The sequence below is a fragment of the Chaetura pelagica genome, unplaced genomic scaffold (genome assembly GCF_000747805.2).
Source record: "Chaetura pelagica isolate M959 unplaced genomic scaffold, ChaPel_1.0 scaffold677, whole genome shotgun sequence".
Classification (NCBI taxonomy): Eukaryota; Metazoa; Chordata; class Aves; order Apodiformes; family Apodidae; genus Chaetura; species Chaetura pelagica.
The window spans coordinates 439,145-457,067 of record NW_009953987.1 but is presented as its reverse complement, the minus strand read 5'-3'; the positions used below and the strand labels follow the sequence as shown (position 1 = coordinate 457,067).

Genomic DNA, 17,923 nt, shown 5'->3' with positions numbered 1-17,923 from the left:
AGAGAACTTGACATAGTTGTGAAATAGCAAAGACTTTGAAACCAAACCAGCAGAGTTAGTAAATTATTTTTTCAAATTCCAAGTGTTCTTACTGCTGCAAACTCTTCCTGTTGGGTGAGAGGTGGATCCCTCAGCTCTGCTCTCCTGGTGCCTCTGGCTGTTCCCTCCCTCCTTGGTGACACTGACAGAAAGTGGCTCTTTGCAGCTCTGTTTTATATTGAGATAAGTTGTGCTTCATTCCTTGCAGCAGCCAAGAAGCCTGGTGTCTGACAACTGGATGACTTCTATTTTTGCATGTATTTTTGTAAGGATCACACTAAGAAGCTGATAGTGAAATGTACCCTGGTGGGTGCAGAACTTCTCAGGCTTTTCCCCATGATCTGTTTGCAGCAGTTCTGTGGAGACAACTTTTTTCCTTGGGGAAACTAATGGATTTGACAAGAGCTCTTTGTATATTATGTACAGACTTATGATGGGAAATGTTGGTTAATAATTTATGAATCTGAGGTTTAATTGCATGGAATGCATTGCTGCTTCTCAGAGACCTTGGGAGAGAGCCTCTTGGGTTTCACTCTGGAAATCTGAGGTGTATATATTGTACTGTAGCTGTCAAAGTGGACATTATTGGAAGGAATTGCTGCAGGTGGTTTAGAACTTGCACATGGGCAAATAAAGCAGCACATAGTTCCCAAATTTTTTCATGTTGTTGTGGTTTTGGGGTTGGGTTTTTTTCCCTTCACCCCTCAGCTTTGGATTCACAAGGTTGAGAGGGACTGTGGAAGGTCCTTGCTGCCACCTTAAGGTAGGAGCAGCTCTTCAGGGACATGGTAGGGGCTTGACAAAAGGACTCTCACTATTCTTTGCCCTGCCTGTGTGTCTCCTGAAGAAAATGAACAGGACAAGGAGGTGTTTTGGAGCTACAAGGTGAGCAGCACCGTGATGAGTTCTCTGTAGGTTTTCTTGCTTTCCTGAAAATGTTTTGGTTCCAAATCTGCCTCCTTAAGCTTGTCCAGCTCTTGGATCCACTGGTCTGTGCTCATGAGGATGCTCATGAGGATGTTCCTGACACACCTCCAGAGGCTGTTAATGTCTTGTGTACCTGACACCCTTTTGCTGCTGGCCATCCTGGACCCTGCCTTGAGGAAGGACGTTTCCCTTTCAAGCTGGTTGTTCACAGCAGGAGGTGCTGGGAATACCCAGTGAACAGAGGCTTGCAGAGTTCATGTTGCAAATCCTACCTCCTGTTACCTTGTTTTTAATATTTGGTCTACCTTGGACACAGTGTTCAGTCATTTATTACTTCTGGTACTGCTGATGACTGGTACCAGATGCTTCTGCAGGTGAAGCAGGTAACCACCATGTTTAGGTATGAAACATTTGGTCTAGTCTGTTCACAGCACCTCTGAGTTTGACTTCTGTTGTGGCTTTTTGCATCTTCCACCTCCTCCTGGGCTCTCTCCCTTTCTCAGCAGTTTTCTGACCAAGGCCAGGCTGCTGTTGTGGGATCAATTCCTGCTCTTCAGCTTGAGCAAATACATCAAATATGCTGCAGAAACAGGAGCTTCATTTAGCCACTCATTTACAGTAACAGCTTTTGACCCCAGAACAGCTGCATGAGAAACAAGCAGAAGAGCTCAGCAAGCAGGAGAGGCTCCTGGGTTGGGTGGGTTTGTTTTCCACCCCCTTTTTCCATAGCTAAATACTGGGTTGAGATACTGAGCTTAAGTGTTGCTTGTGTGGAAAAGAAGTTAATACTTTCAAACATATTTTAAAATAGCCCTGAAAAACACTCTCCTTGTGGGAGAATCAACGAGTGCCACTTGTTGCAGTCTTAATACAGGGGTAAAATTTCAGAGCTGAACTGGAGTGCAGTTCCAGGGTGGTTAAAGGTGATGGCTTGTGGTGCTGAAATGTTTGAAAGTTGAGTTGCTTAAAAAAGAAAAACAACCAAACCTTTTTTTCCTGAGATGGCAGGAAAGAGGCCTCCTGAGCACGTTTCACCTGTTGAAAGGATGATTCAGGACCACGTTGCTCTGCAGTTACTTGCTTTATTACGTTTTGCATCAGGGTTGATAAGGCACTACCAGCATGGAAGACAAGAAGACACTTGGAAACAGAGAGTTCCAGCCTTTTCTGTGCCCAGGGGCCAGCAGGAGGAGGGCAGGCTGGGCTCAGCCCCTCAGACAGCCTCCACGTAGTTGGCGGGCAACATCCCCGTCTTGCCGGTTCTCTGGACCGTCCCGTACATCCAGCCCTCGTCGATGGCCTGGACGTTCACGATGGTGTCACCATCCTTGAAGGACACCTCGTCAGCATCAGCTGCTGTGTAGTCATACATGGCCCGGTAGGTCTTCTGTTGGGTTTAAGAAAGGGGAGGGGGTGAAGAAATGAGTTGTTTACCTGGCTCTGGCAGTGGGAATCATGCAGGAACAGGCTCAGGGCAAGTTCTGACTCGTTCTCTGCGTGTGCTGCTGCTGGCAGGAGCTGCTGGGCTCTTAAGGCTCCTGGTTTCAGACCACAGAATGTTTCTTCTTCATAACCAAGTGCCTCAGTTACCCAAGTACCACAGTACCTGTGTAGTTCAGTGACACTGAACTGAACACATAGTGTTCAGGGTGTATTTGAGCAGTGTCAGCTCCAGCAGTAACTTCAGGTGTTGTCTCCCAGCAGGTGGGGTGGGGAGGTGGTGCCAGATCTACTGTCACACCTGCACTCCAAGACTCTATCTCAGGAGTAGGAAGAAGTAATTTCCAGTTTTTTAAGAACAGGCAGGGTCTGTCTCATTTAAAGGAATCTCTTTCCCCTTTGCCTGGTTTTGTGCCACACTTGAGCCGTGGGGGTGGGCATGTCCTGGGCTACAGTCAGCAGGAGCATGTACCATCAGCTGTGAGGGACCTCCAGGGCTGGGCACTGGGGGGAGTCACATTTCCTCCTGCAGCAAGTTTGGGACTGTGTGTCCTAGTACAAGTGATCAGTGTTACTTACACCAGCAGTAGATGGCTGAGAAGGGACAGAGGACACGGTTGTTTGCTGGGTGGCAACAGACGAGGACCTCTGCTGTGGTAACTCGATGGTTTTAGCATGTTTGTAGCCCACTAGGAAAGGAAAATCTGTTACAGAATTGGCACTAGGGTTACAGTTGCTCTGACTGAAGACCATACAAGAGGTCACTGAGTGGGTCACAGAATCAAACAAGGCTTGTTCTCATTGGAAAAGACCTCCAGGCTCATTGAGTCCAGCCCTACCCCAACTCTAATCAACCCTGTGCTCAACCCTCTCCCTCAGCACCATATCTGCTTGTCTCTCAAACACCTCCAGGGATGGAGACACAACCACCTCCCTGGGTGGCCTCTGCCAGTCCTTAATTACCCTTTCAATAAATAAGTTTCTTCTACTGTCCAACCTAAACCTCCCCTGGCACAACTTGAGGCCCTTTCCTCTTGTCCTATTGTTTTTTTCCCAGCTGTTGGTTGCGTTGGCACCCCAACATGTTGCAGTGCACGTCTGGATCCCATCTGCCCCTGATTCCTGGGTGAGGAGAAGTTCTCCTACCTGTTGCAGTTGCAGTGAAGAAGCCCCCGTTGCTGTAGTAGGACAAGTGTTGATCCACCCCATCCGAGGGCTCGGATTTCTCGTCCCCACCACTGATGCTCAGGGCGCTGGCAGAGCGGGAATGCTCCCGGCTGCGGCGCTGGGCTTGGACTGCCAGGAGAGAGGAACCAAGTCAGCTCTTTGTGGTGGAAGGAGATGCACAGAAACACACCTGTTACATGTGTAGAGACACCCCAGGAGTTTCTATGCTAAACGTCAGCATTCTGTGAAAATACCCCAGGCTCTCCCCTTGGTATCAACCCTTGAGGAGTTGTGTTACACCAAGTGGGAAACTGACATGGGCTCAGGCACCCTGAGGAGAGCTGGTTCCTGTGCTTTACAAAAGTGATGGGAAAAAGTGTATGAATTCACCCTACTCTGGTTTGATGGTTACCCAGTGGGATTTTACCAGGCCTGTTACAAAGCACTGGCTGCACACCGTGCTGCAGTTGTGCTCCAACAGGCACAGTTCACAGAATCCCAGTCACCAAGGCTGGAAAAGACCTTTCAGACCACCAAGCCCAGCCCATGACCTGACACCCCCACATCTCCAGACCAGGGCACCAAGTGCCACCTCCAGCCTTTCCCTGAGCACCTCCAGGGACGGTGCCTCCACCTCTTCCCTGGGCAGCCCATTCCAATGGCTGATCACCCTTTCCATGAGGAAGTGCCTCCTGATATCCAGCCTAACCCTCCCCTGGAGCAGCTTCAGGCCAGGCCCTCTTGTCTTGTTGCTGTTTGCCTGGAGAAAGAGCCCAACCCCAGCTGAGCACAAACTCCCTGCAGGGGGTTGTAGAGAGTGAGAAGGTCCCCCTTGAGCCTCCTAACCAACCCCAGCTCCCTCAGATTCTCCCTGTTCTGTTTAGCGCAGGGGCTGCTCTTGCGTTCCAGCACAGCCCCCAGCTGTGCTTCAGTACCCCCAAACCTTCAGCTTTACTGGTTGCACAAACAGCACAGCCTGTGGAACCCACCAGAGATCATGTGTAAGCTTCTGGACTGAATGTTGTCTTCTGCTGGGTCATAGTCAAAGACTGAGCCGGGATTAGTGCGCCACACACGGAGACCTGCAGGAGAACCAGTGGCTGCTGAGGGGAGGCTGCAGCTCCAGCACCTGCCTGAGAGTTTGAGCTGCACACCTCTGTCCTCACCAGATCTGGGAACTCATCCTGCCAAAGACAGGGCTTTTTCCTGAGGAGGGATGGGTGGTAGTGGTCAGATCAGTGCTCCAGTCCAACTCAGCAAGCACACCCTGTGGCCAGCCAAAGGACTTGAAGAAAACCTCAGAAACCTGCAACACTTACTGGAGGGTGAAGCTGCCATTGCCCATCAATGACTGTGTTGCCCAACTCTGGGTGTGTCTGCCACGGATCATTTTTATGAATCTGTGTACTGGAGGGCTTATAAATCAACCATGTTCTTCGAGGATAGAAGGAGGATTTCCCCATTTTTTCTGTCCAACCCTGCCTTTCCAGGGATTTCCTCCTTTTCCTGCTGGACCCTGCCTTTCCAGGGATTTCCCCCTTTCTCTGCTGCACCCTGCCTTTCCAGGAATTTCTCCCTTTCTCTGCCAGACCCTGCCTTTCCAGGGATTTCTCCCTTTTCCTGTCTGACCCTGCCTTTCCTGGGATCTCCAGCATCCCAGAATCCCAGAGTCACCAAGGCTGGAAAAGACCTTTCAGACCACCAAGCCCAGCCCATGACCAACACCACCACATCTCCAGACCACGGCACCAAGTGCCACCTCCAGCCTTTCCCTGAGCACCTCCAGGGACGGTGCCTCCACCTCTTCCCTGGGCAGGACTGATCACCCTTTCCATGGGGAAGTGCTTCCTGATATCCAACCTAACCCTCCCCTGGAGCAGCTTCAGACCAGGCCCTCTCATCTTGTTGCTGTTTGCCTGGAAAAAGAGCCCAACCCCAGCTGGGCACAAACTCCCTGAAGGGGGTTTTAGAGAGTGAGAAGGTCCCCCCTGAGCCTCCTAACAAACCCCAGCTCCCTCAGATTCTCCCTGTTCTGTTTAGCGCAGGGGCTGCTCTTGCGTTCCAGCACAGCCCCCAGCTGTGCTTCAGTACCCCCAAACCTTCAGCTTTACTGGTTGCACAAACAGCACAGCCTGTGGAACCCACCAGAGATCATGTGTAAGCTTCTGGACTGAATGTTGTCTTCTGCTGGGTCATAGTCAAAGACTGAGCCGGGATTAGTGCGCCACACACGGAGACCTGCAGGAGAACCAGTGGCTGCTGAGGGGAGGCTGCAGCTCCAGCACCTGCCTGAGAGTTTGAGCTGCACACCTCTGTCCTCACTTGCAGTAACAGCACAAAAGGACAAGCTCTACTTCATATCTCTGTAGTTATCAGAGCTGGAGCACAGCTCAAGTGTTTGCTGTTGGTTTTTTAAATAAGTGTTTATCTAATCAAGTGAGCTAAGCTGTTTCTCTGCTGTGCAGAGGTGAAGTTAACAATGTGAAAACCCAGCACTGCCTGGCCCAGCTGGGCAGGAGGGCAGGGACCCACAGGTGCCTCACAGCTGCCGCAGCAGCGCATCTTCAAACTGGGCTTTGATGGAAACACCATCTCCAGGTCCTGGCACAGCCGAATTCCTAGGGCTGAGCTGAGCTACAACAGGTTACTGAGGTCAGCTTGTGTTCTGTGTAACTGACCTGCCCGAGCTGCCATCAGCCCTGGGTTCTGACCTGTGATCTGGTCCTGGTCCTGGTCCACGCGCTTGCGCTCCATCTGCACCACGCGCCGCTGGATGCCCCTGTAGCTGATGTCACTGAAGTCCTGCATGTTCTTCTTCACCCGCTCCGTGATGGGGTCGGTCACCACAGGGGTGAAGCTGCCTTTGCTCTTCTCAAAGTCTTCATGGTATTTCACCTGCAACGGGAGATGAATTAAATGTCTGTTCTCTGGATGAACCGTTTCTGTTCCCGCTCAGCTGGGGGGGGTTCCCAGGGGAGAGGTGCCCTGTGGTGCTGAGCTTTGCCTTTCTCCACTCCAAGGAGCAAGGATAAAGAGCCTGATCCCACCCATGCCTTTCCTGCTCTTGCCTTTAGCGTTTAAGACTCCAGATGGCCAGACTTAGTCTATGTACATTGTCCTTGAGCTGCTAAGCCCAGAATGTCTGGGGTAAAAGGCTTTTATTTCGCCCTCTTGCCCCGTCACAAATACCTCTGGAACTGCTCTTACTGTAGAGATGTGTTTCTGGGTCTCTCGGACGCGCCGCATCTCGGGCGTGTCCAGCACGTAGGCAGCTTTGCCTTGAACCTGCTTTCGGAAGCTGTCTGAGTAAAGGACCTGCCAGGTGGGAGGGAGAGAGGAAGTGAGAAGTGAGCACGGGGACCAGGACCACTCCTGGATCTCAGGGATGAGCCCTGCTGCAGCAGCTTGGCAAAGAAAGGGGGAAGGCAGCAGCAGCTGTGGCGGTGAATAACATTGGACTGCAAAAGCAATGTTGTTATTCATCATTAGAGGAGGCATGGGCAGCTCTGGCCTCCAGCCCAAATGTTCTTCACTTGCCTTTTTTAGCCTTGTAACAACAGCTAGAGGGAATGCAGTAATAATGCTCTAGGTAACATTTCCATATATTTAACATGCACCCCACTGGCTTTAGTGGAGTTATCAGTGTGAAACAGACCACGTGCTTGAACCTGTACTTATCATTGAAATGCCAGTCTTTGCTGGGTTTGTAGGGTTTCTTTATTGGGATCCAACAGGTGCATCTTGCTGCTGTAACCATTGTTTGCAGCTAGTGGATTCCTGGATTTATCCAGCAATCAGTGACAGCATTACAGGTCAGGTTGGACAGGGCTCTGAGCAACCTGATCCAGTTGCAGATGTCCCTGCTTATGGCAAGAGGTTGGACTAGATGGCCTTGAAAGGTCCCTTCCAACCCAAACCATCCTCTGGTTGTATGATGTGTTACATGTAGAAACATGTACAGGATGGAGCAGGTCAGGATTTACATCTGGGGTAACAGGTTAGGAAAGCAGGGCCTAAAGCAGGGCTCCTGCCAGGGGCCCCGTGGTTTTATACAGAGTGGCAGAAATGTAACGAGATACAGTTACTGAGGAACAACCATTTGGCTGTCACACAGTGTAAGACCAGCAAAACCAGAAGGTATTTGTAAGAGACTTGAAAGCAACATACGTTATGTGAAATTCAACAAACCCAAAGCAGTTAATGACACAGAAAGCAAAACTGAACTGCAGCAGAGAACAAAAGGCAAGTATCAAAGGTTTGATTTTAATACAGTTCCTTCATATTTCCAAACTAGGTAGCTAGCTAGTTCTGCCCTGTCAGTCTGAGTGAGGATATCAGGGACTGAAATGTTACTAGTTCAGTGTAATCCCATTTAATGCTGGACAGAACCTACCGAGCTGATGTTTTCCTGGTTGCGTTTTGCTCGCTCCATCTCTGGGGTCATTGGGGTGGGGGTTCCTTTTGCCAGGTGCTCCTTGTACAAAACCTGCCGTGCACAAAAAGGTGTCCCCAGATCAGACTGGAACAGCTACAGCTCCTTCTGTAAGTGGTGTCAGTGCTTGAGCACACTCATCACTGCACAGGGAGACAAGATCTTGGGAGATAAAGCATCTAAGAAGTTATTTGCTGAGCAAGAGGGTGAATATCAAAGGGAAAAATAGGCAATAAGAAAGGAAGGCTAGATTAGAAGTGGAGTTTTTGGTTCAGAATGGTTATTTTTAAGCTCAAGTGCTTGTCTGTCTCCTTCCAGTACCGAGCTGACGTGTTCTTGGCTGCGCTTGGCTCTCTCCATCTCCGGAGTGAGGGGGGTGGGGGTTGCCTTCCCTAAGCCTTCTCTGTATGCAACCTACAGATCACAAAGTAACTCAGGGTCACCAAAGTACCAATTAAAACTAGTCAATGTTACTGGTTTTAGAGTAAACACCATCCGTTAGGAAAGTTTAACATTAAAAAGTCACAAGAGAAACAGTATTAAAAAGTTAATTGGCAAAAAAAAAAACAACAAACCACCAAAAAAACCCTCCAAAAAACCCCACACCTCTTTCAAGTGTTACATTTTAAGAGATGACTAAGTTTGAGGGGAAAAATTAGCAGGTTAAATAAAACCAGGGAGACTTAGAGCACTTTTTAAAAGGTAACTTATCGGATCCCCTTTACTTCTTGCAGACAATACCGAGCTAATTTGTTCTTGGTTGCGTTTGACTCTCTCCATCTCTGGAGTGATGGGTGTGGGGGTTGCTCGCCCCAGGTTTTCTTTGTACAACACCTGTGGGATGCAGAAGATGTATCCAGTTGCTTAGAAGCTCCCCAGAAATCAAAAGGGTTTGAGCACAGATTATTGCTTTATTACCAAATTTCCAAAGCAGTCACAACTGATCATGGCACGTAGCACCACACCAAAGCCAAACGTTTAACTGCTCTAAGGAAGGGTAAGAAAAATAAGCTGTAAAAGAAAAGCTTGTTATTTTTCTGGTTAACAGGGAAAGGCTCTATCCAGCTACAATGTGACGAAGGCTCCAGGGGCTGGGGGAAGCTGCCTGGGGCCCTAGGGAACTAATTAAGAAGTATTTTGATCTGTATGTGACCTTTCTGGGAGGGAGTTTTGCTGGCAGGGTGTTGAGGATGGGTGGCTGTCACTGCACCATTACACCTGCACATCTTCCCAGCCCAGGAGACCACCTAAGAGCTGTCACTGAGGCACCACCTGAACAAGAACAATCTTGTTCTGTTTATCTAATTCTGACTTGGTCAGAAAGAGGGGACTTCCCGGGGTGCGGTGGTTGAGTTTCTTGTTTGTTTTTTTCATTGAAATCAAATACCCCTGAGAAGGTGACAAAAGCTTAAACACTAAACACAGAAAGATAAACACAACTATCCTGAGCTCTTGATATTGCCTGGATAGAGCCCACAACTGTGCACACAGTTGTAAGAAAGGCCTTCATTTCTGGATCAAACCGTTAACACCAAAGTGATTTGATTTTAGAAGAGGAGCAATGATTAATTTGCAGAAACAAAATATCTCTTGTTTAAATTGAAATGAGCTTTCAGTAGGTAGTTAGCATGTTACTTCATTAAAGTATAAGCAGAGAGGAAAAAAAATAATCATATCTATATTTAAGGTACCGAGCTAATGATTTCTTGATTGCGTTTGACTCTCTCCATCTCTGGAGTGATTGGTGTTGGGGTCACTTTCCCCACATTTTCTTTGTACAAAACCTACAGGATATCCAAATGTCATTAAAGAGGTACCATCACCAAGGAAAAGAACTAAAAACAAATACAAAACCACAACGAAACCAACCAAAAAAACCCACCAAACCCAAAACCAACCAAAAAAAACCCCAAACCAACAAACACTAAAGCTGTTGAATCATTACACTTAGAAAGGGTTAGATCTGGGGCACCAAAAGTTGCAGAGAACCACTCTGCATCCAAAAAAAAAAGGTCAAACCTGGTTCAAGTACAATCCTGCTTCAGCCAGTGTTAAGTAAGAGGATTGGTTTGTAAGCACAGAAGGCAGGAGTTTGGTGCTATATGGCAGATTCACTTGGTAAAGTTAGAAAGCACAGAGGACTGAGCTGCCACACTGATGTTAAACACTTCAGTCAGCTCTTTAGGAACTGGTTTCCTGTGAAAAATACCGAGCTAATGATTTCTTGATTGCGTTTGACTCTTTCCATCTCAGGAGTGACGGGGGTTGGGGTTGCTTTCCCTATGTTTTCTTTGTACAACACCTGTGAGGCAGAAGAAGGGAGCCAAAGAAAGCAACAATGAATCAAAAGTTATTGGCAGACAAACTTCAAGCCTAAGGCAATGTTGGTTTTTTTCTGGTGTTTACTTTCACAGGGCCTAGGGGTCCTGCATGTTCTTAAAGAGGGCACTTTGAAAGATTCTGCCAGAGAAGCAGGGGTTGGCACACTGGGTTTTTTAGCTACAGGATCACTCCCAGTAGATAGTGTGAGTATTGCAAAGATGAGACACCAAAATACCAACCTGAGGGGCTGAGGGTGTTATGAATATGTAAATTCTCAATTAAAAAAAAAACAACAAGTCAGCATTGCAGAGAAAATGAGGGGAGCTTGTTAAATGTTTTTAGGATTAGAACAGGGCATTAAAGTTTGAAAAACCAATAAAACCTGCAAGAAGTTAAAGCCACCACAGTAAGACCGGAGTGAGAAGTAACCACTTGTGTAAGCTGTTTAGAGCCAGGGGCTGCAGGGAAGGCTTTGCAACAAGTGTTACACCACCCGTTTAATTCAAACTGTTAAAATATTCTTTGAAATAGAGTTAAAGGGAACAATTCAGGTTGTTTTTTTCCTTAGCAAAGTACCGAGCTACAGATTTCTTGATTGCGTTTGACTCTCTCCATCTCTGGAGTGACAGGGGTGGGGGTCCCAGTCCCCACGCTCTCTTTGTACAACACCTGTGTGGCAACAAGAAGCATCCAACAAGACAATCACAGCTCAATACCAACCCCATCCACCCTGAAGTCAAATATTTGAGCTCAGTCTGGCTCTAATATTCCCTAAAAGCTCCCCCCCTGGAAGCAATGAGGGCTGGATTGCATCTGGAAGGGGCTAAAGGCAAAGAGGTCTGTGGGTTTTTTTCTTGGCAGGTGCCACAAATCCAGCACAGGAGCCCCACAGCAAACACATTTTCCTGGTGGAGGGGAGCTTTTAGCCTCCCACTGCAGCCTGCTAGACAGTCAGACCCTCCCTCTTCTGTGATAACAGCATTAAGACAGGAAGCTGATAGGATTTAACCAAAAAAAAGCACACATATGGAAGAAAAAGGAAGTTGGAACAGGGAGCAAAACAGTTAAAAATCTTTAGGATAATGTAAATCATGAAGAAGTGGTAGTGAGTAGCACTGGAAAATACAGTACAGCAAAGAAAAAGGATGTTTTGATAAGTAGATTACATGGAAGTAAGGAGTGGGATTGGTCATTTTTAATAAAGGTTAAACAATTCAGTTTAAGTGGAGTTAAAGGCAAAACTTCTTTTCCTCCACCAAGTACCGAGCTAATGTGTTCTTGGTTGCGTTTGACTCTCTCCAGCTCAGGAGTGACAGGGGTTGGGGTTCCTGTCCCCAGCTCCTCCTTGTACAACACCTGTGGGGTAACAGGGCTGGGTTAAATGAGGGAAAGGATCAGGCCAACAATACGAACAAGCAGGTGGTTTTCAAAGTGGCTCCGAGCTAAAGCTTGGGATGAAAAAGAGACATTAAAAGGCTCCTGAAAACTAGAGAGTTGAACACTGCTACTGTGTCAGCCTTTTGGCTGAGAGCTGGGGAACTTCTCTGGCTGCTTCTCAGAAGCTAGACAGGACAACTCTCTGTGCAGCAGTAGATGGTTAAAGACTTCCTGAAGGCAGAAAGGAGCAAATAGAAAGCAGAAGGAACAAAGGAATCATTTCTGTCTCATTTCCCCATTCCATCAACACCCCAGCAGAGCACTGGCACACTGAGGTGGCAGCCACAGGGTTGGATCAGGTGCCAAATGGTTTAGTTCTCTTACATAAAGTGAGTAAAATCAGGGGGAAAAAAAACCCACCACACAGAACTAAGGATTGTTTTGACTAAGAGTGGTTTTTAAGAGGGGGTAAAAAAAACTACAAATTACAATTATAATCAGTCTCAAGAGAAAGGTGAAATTAAAAGTTGTTATTAAGGTGATGTAATTTAAAAAGAGGAACAAGAAAAATGTAAGTAACAACAGAATAAAAAAGTTTCAAAGGGACCAGGATATTATTTTTTGTGTAAGTTGATTATAGGGGAACAATAATATTTTGTGTGTGTGTGTTAAAGGTATTTTAAGAGAGATTAAAAGGGAATTTTCTGCTTTTCAAATCACAAAGTACCGAGCTAATGATTTCTTGATTGCGTTTGACTCTCTCAAGCTCAGGAGTGACAGGGGTTGGGGTTCCTGTCCCCAGCTCCTCTTTGTACAACACCTGTGGGGTAACAGGGCTGGGTTAAAAGGAGAGAAAGGAACAACCAAACAACAGTAACATTTGGTTTGCTCAGAGAATGTGCAGAACACGAGAGATGTTTTCCTGAGGTGCCTAAACAGCCATAGGGATTATAAACACCCATAGAAATAAAGAGCTATTTTAAAACTCTGAGGTTAAACACTAACACACCAGTTTGCCTTCTGCCAGAGTGCCAACACACCTCCCAGGCCTGCTGAGCTGCTTCCCAAGTGGAACACAGAAAAACTGGTGAATATTTAGAAGATTCAAGTTTTATGTAAATGATAGGGAAGGGTTCTATTGCCTTTCCACCAGCAGTGAGGTAGGACCTGTTCCTGCCCGTGCAGGAGTCATTGGAAGACCAGGTTCTAATGCGTCTTCCTGAAAGTTTTATGTGGGCACACACACCTCAGCCCCAGCCATCCATTCCCTGAGTGAACATCATTGGTGTGAAAGAGACATCTGAGGCCTTCTAATTCCTAGTGCTTTTCTGGCTTAAATCACACTTTTTTCACCCCCAGAAACATCCCAATGCTACCATTATTTGTACCCTGCAAACTTGTGCTGCCAACGTATCAACGATATTAAAGATTTCCTAAAGGAAGAAGGTATCAAACAGAAAGCAGAAGGAACAAGGAAATCATTTCTGATTTCCCCATTCCATCAACATCCCAGCAGACTGCTCTGGCATGTGGCAGAGCACTGGCAGACTGAGGTTGTAGCCACAGGTTTGAATCAGGCAATGAACAGTTTAGTTATGTGCAGGAAAAACAGGGAAAAAAACCCCACAACAACAAAGGATTGAAGTGATTAAAAAAAAAAGGAAAAGGAAATATTAAATAAAAAAATTATAAATCCAGAGTCCAAAGAAAGCTGGAATAGGGAATGTACAAGTTACTATTAGTAGGATGATCTAATCAAAACAAATTAGCAATTATGGAGGGAAAAAATGTCAAAACCTAGGGAACACGACACTTGTTTTATATAAATTGATTACAAGTAAACACAGTAGGGATTTTTTGATGTTAAAATTATTGAAAAATAGATTAAAAGGGAAAATTCTGCTTTTCAAATACAAAAAAAAAAAAATACAGAGCTAAAGTTTTATTTTATTACATTTGACTCTCTCAATCTCAGGAGTCACAGGAGTTGGGGCTCCTGGCCCCAGCTCCTCCTTGTACAACACCCACATGGTAACGTGGGAGTAAATTAAGAACAAATAAACCCTCTGCTTTTGGTGGAGGTAACACAAGGCATTTTAAAATAAAATAAACATACTAGGAATATATTAAAATATTCTAAATATACTAGGAAGTAGGAAAATTAGGAGGTATGAAACAGCTAGAAGTTGTTATAAATTAGCTTTAAAAAGAAAAGGACATGAAGCTTGAAGTATTATGATTCTTTTAAAAAATCTTATAAAAATTAAGTACATTATATATAACTAACAATGACTAAAAAATCAATAGCAGAAAGGGGATGTTTCTATAAGTTACAGCATAAAATTTGCAGGTGTTAAATAGTTACAGGGAAGTTTGTTTTTTTTCTTGAATGATCAAAAAAATACCGAGCTAAAGTTTTCTTGATTGCGTTTGACCCTCTCCAGCTCAGGAGTGACAGGTACTGGGGTTCCAATCCCCAGCCCCTCCTTGTACAACACCTGTGTGGCAACAGGGATGTGTTGGGGAAAAGAGCAATAAAAGAGAAAGGAGAGGGGGAGGGAGAAAGAGGAGAGGGAGGGAGGGAGAAAGAGGAGAGGGAGGGAGGGAGAAAGAGGACAGGAGAGAGAGAAAGAGAGGGAGAGAAAGAGAGGGGGAGAAAGAGAGGGGGAGAAAGAGAGGGGGAGAAAGAGAAGAGAAAGAGAGGGAGAGAAAGAGGAGGGAGAGAAAGAGGAGGGAGGGAGAGAAAGAGGAGGGAGAAAGAGGAGGGAGGGAGAGGAGGGAGAGAGAGGAGGGAGAGAGAGGAGGGAGAGAGAGGAGGGAGAGAGAGGAGGGAGAGAGAGGAGGGAGAGAGAGGAGGGAGAGAGAGGAGGGAGAGAGAGGAGGGAGAGAGAGGAGGGAGAGAGAGGAGGGAGAGAGAGGAGGGAGAGAGAGAAAGAAAGAGAAGGAGGAGGAGAAGGAGAAGGAGGAAAGGCAGAAAAAGAGAGAAGGAAAGGGAGGGAGAGAAGGAGAAGGAGGAGGAGGAGAAAGAAGGAGAAGAAGTAAAAAAAAAAAAAAAAAAAAAAAAAAAGAAAAGAGGAGGACAGGGAAGACAGAGAGAGAATTAATTTAATACAGTGAAACTTCCAAGTATGAAAAAGAAAAGTTTTGTCAGCTTGGTTCAAAGGCCAGCCAAAAAATAATAATATAAGAAAAAAAATCAGTGAAAAGAATCAGGCAATATTACTATGAGGTTTGTTGCTGCCTCACTTGGGTGCACACAGATTACACCAGCAAGAACTGCCAGAGAGTTTTAGATGAAGCAGTTCCCTGAAAACTCTGCCTTTAAGTGTTTTTTTCCCCAGGGAGTTTCCTTGCTCAAAGAAAAGATCTTGCATGAGCAGCTTGGCCTCTGAGATGGCTAACTAGGCTCAGCAGCATAAAAGAGAGCTGTGAGGACCTCCAGGACAATGAAGTGTAGCTGAAGGTTTAACTGCTTTTGGCTTCTCTGGACTGCTCTATTAACCTCCAGTCAGGACTGAATTTCATATTGATCATGTCTGAATTGGGTTGGAATGAGTTAAAATTGGCCCCAAGCTGCTCAAATTAAAATGGAAATATGGGACAGGTTTTTTTTTAATGGCCACTTGGCTCTGGTAGGAGTGGAAACAATCTGGAGAGGAATTCAATTCTACAGTAATTGTTCCTTATTTGGACCATTTTGGTCATTTTTTTTCCATATTCTAGTGAGATGGGGATGTCACTCAGGTTTTCTTACAAAGACCTTTAGGACTAGATGATCTTTAAGGTCCCTCCCAGCCCAAACCATCCTGTGATGATTCTATGACAGGTAAGGAAGCATCCACTCCAGCAGGAAGAGGCCAAGGCAGAGCACACACACTGGCTGCATTCCATGGCTGGGCTTTGGGAAGCTCAGAGCTCATGTGTCACCTGCAGGGTGAGCAGCTGGGGTGAGTCTGAAGACTGTTAGGAGGATTGACTTTGTCACTGAGGAAGAGGGAGACACCACTCAGCCTGCTACTGTTTCACTGGGGAGGAAAAATAAGGCAGCTGTAACTGTTTAATTGTTTTAGGGAAATGAGGTTAAAAATCTCACAGCTGGAACAATTTACTGACAATTGGGTTAGATTGAAAAATTACAATATAAGGCCACTGACAGGGTTTTAGTGATTGGATTAGGAAAGGGTTGTTCAAAATTCAGCAAAGAAAGGAGAGAAAAATGTAATAAGGAGGAGTTAAAGGGGTTTGATTTGCATTTGAAATGGCAGGTTTTGTTTTCTTTAGCAATACCGAGCTAATGTTCTCTTGATTGCGTTTGACTCTCTCCATCTCCGGAGTGACTGGGGTGGGGGTGCCAGTCCCTAAGCCCTCCTTGTACAACACCTGGGAGGTACAAGAAAGTTTCCACACACAAAAAAGAAAATAAAAAGGAAAAAGAAAGAACTCAACACAGGCAAAACCATTAAATCTGACTCTTTTGTGAGTTACGTTTAGCGTTAGGATTGCTTGTAAATTACTCATTTCACACTTGTTCTAGAGGGAAATATTAAGGAAGGGGCTGATGATTGATTATTCTGCAATTATGTCACAACAGATACTAGAAGAAAAAGGGTTAAGATAAAACCTGGAGAGAAATCCCATGTTAATGTCACAGATTTCAGTTCTGGTTCTTAAAAAAAAAAAACAAACCAACCAACCAAAACCGCAAGTAAAGTTGTAAAACGCCCAAAAAAAGTTAAAGCACAAAAAAAAGGTGGGGTATAAAAAGAGTTAAAAATATTGCCAAGAAAAATAAAGGAGCAGGATGGGATTGTGAACCATTGAAGAAAACCAGACTAGGTGTTAGGATGTTATGCAAAAAGAAGTTGTTACAGGTTGAGGGTTTTTTAAAATGCTTTTTAAATACCGAGCTAATGTGTTCTTGATTGCGTTTGACTCTCTCTATTTCTGGAGTGACAGGGGTTGGGGTACCTGTCCCCAGGTCCTCTTTGTACAACACCTGCAGAACACAAGCACCCAGCAAGGTGAGAAGAGCATGGTCCTTCCATAACAACTACAGCACATTGGTACTTACCAAGTTTATAGAAAAATACAATCCTGATTGTACTTGTAGGAAAACACAAGTTTACATGTTCTGCTGGCCTGGCACAAAAGGTAGCCATGGATTCTTCCTTTACTTTAGGAATTGTAACTATTATTTTTCAGACACTCAACATTTCTGGAGTTTTTTTAATGGTTTTAACAACCAGCTGAACCTTTTATAGACATGTTTAATGCCAAAATACTCCGTTGTGGGCTCTGTTTCATTTTTATTTCAGACTATTTGTTTGGAACGTCTCTATTTTACTTTGGTTTAGGTCTCCAGTAAGATAAACACTTGAGTTTTAGCTCTTATATTATTAGGTTTAACTTCACCTGTTATTGTTTGATTTTGAAAAATTGCATTTTTCATTAAGGAATTGCACAGGAGATGCTTGGGTTGGTTTAAAACCTAACCATGCAGAAATACATTGCAATTGCATTCAGGATTCTTCTTGCAAGTAGGAAGACACTTGCACCAACACAAGCTAACAAAAAAAGAGTAATTACACTGCTTGATGTCATTGAAAAGATGAAAAAATACAAAAAGAAAGCAATCACAACAAGGGAAAACAATTGAAGTAAAAGATGAGAGAAAATGAAGAATCATTTGAATTAAAAAACCCTACAACTCAGTTGTGCAAACGTGAGCTGTAACACAGCTCAGTATCAGAAACAGCTGGAAAGGGGAAGAGTACTTATAAAATCAGGAATGGAAAATTATAAGATAGTCATTGGGTGGGTGGCAGAGCACCCCAAGCACTGTACAGCAACCATCTGAGGTACCAGTGATGACACAACCACATCCTCCCTCACCCCTGTGTGCAGAGATCAAAGCACCACTGGCTCAAAACCAGAGCACGTTGTGGTTACCAAAAGCTACATGTAACCAGATACAGGGAGAGCCAGCTCCTGTTCCCACTTACAGGCATCACTTACTAGGTTTTGTGACTACAAAAAAGGCTCTGATTATTTTTTTCCATCAAGTTCCATCCAGCTGATCCATTTTTTCCAGCCTAACTGCCAGACACCATCTGGGTATTCTTTTGAGTGCTGTGTTTAGAGAAGGTTACAGAAGTGATACAGGAAAGTGGCTGATCAGAATCTTTCCTGCAAAATTCAGATCTTAAACCTTTCTGCTGC

General features: G+C 45.4%; 1 protein-coding gene across 1 annotated transcript in view; it reads right to left on the bottom strand.

The window, feature by feature from the left end:
- Positions 1 to 2,179: 2,179 nt before the first annotated feature.
- The window catches only part of NEB (nebulin), a 114,010-nt gene continuing 98,266 nt past the window's right edge, over positions 2,180 to 17,923 (bottom strand). Inside the window, exons 126-137 of the mRNA XM_010002256.1 lie at positions 16,608 to 16,700; positions 15,992 to 16,084; positions 14,110 to 14,202; positions 10,215 to 10,307; positions 8,747 to 8,839; positions 7,967 to 8,059; positions 6,781 to 6,888; positions 6,285 to 6,468; positions 5,719 to 5,811; positions 3,553 to 3,702; positions 2,986 to 3,095; positions 2,180 to 2,353 (exon numbers count right to left, since the gene is read on the bottom strand). Of these exons, the coding sequence (XP_010000558.1) occupies positions 2,180 to 2,353; positions 2,986 to 3,095; positions 3,553 to 3,702; positions 5,719 to 5,811; positions 6,285 to 6,468; positions 6,781 to 6,888; positions 7,967 to 8,059; positions 8,747 to 8,839; positions 10,215 to 10,307; positions 14,110 to 14,202; positions 15,992 to 16,084; positions 16,608 to 16,700 (1,377 nt within the window). The remainder of the gene's footprint in view (positions 2,354 to 2,985; positions 3,096 to 3,552; positions 3,703 to 5,718; positions 5,812 to 6,284; positions 6,469 to 6,780; positions 6,889 to 7,966; positions 8,060 to 8,746; positions 8,840 to 10,214; positions 10,308 to 14,109; positions 14,203 to 15,991; positions 16,085 to 16,607; positions 16,701 to 17,923) is intronic.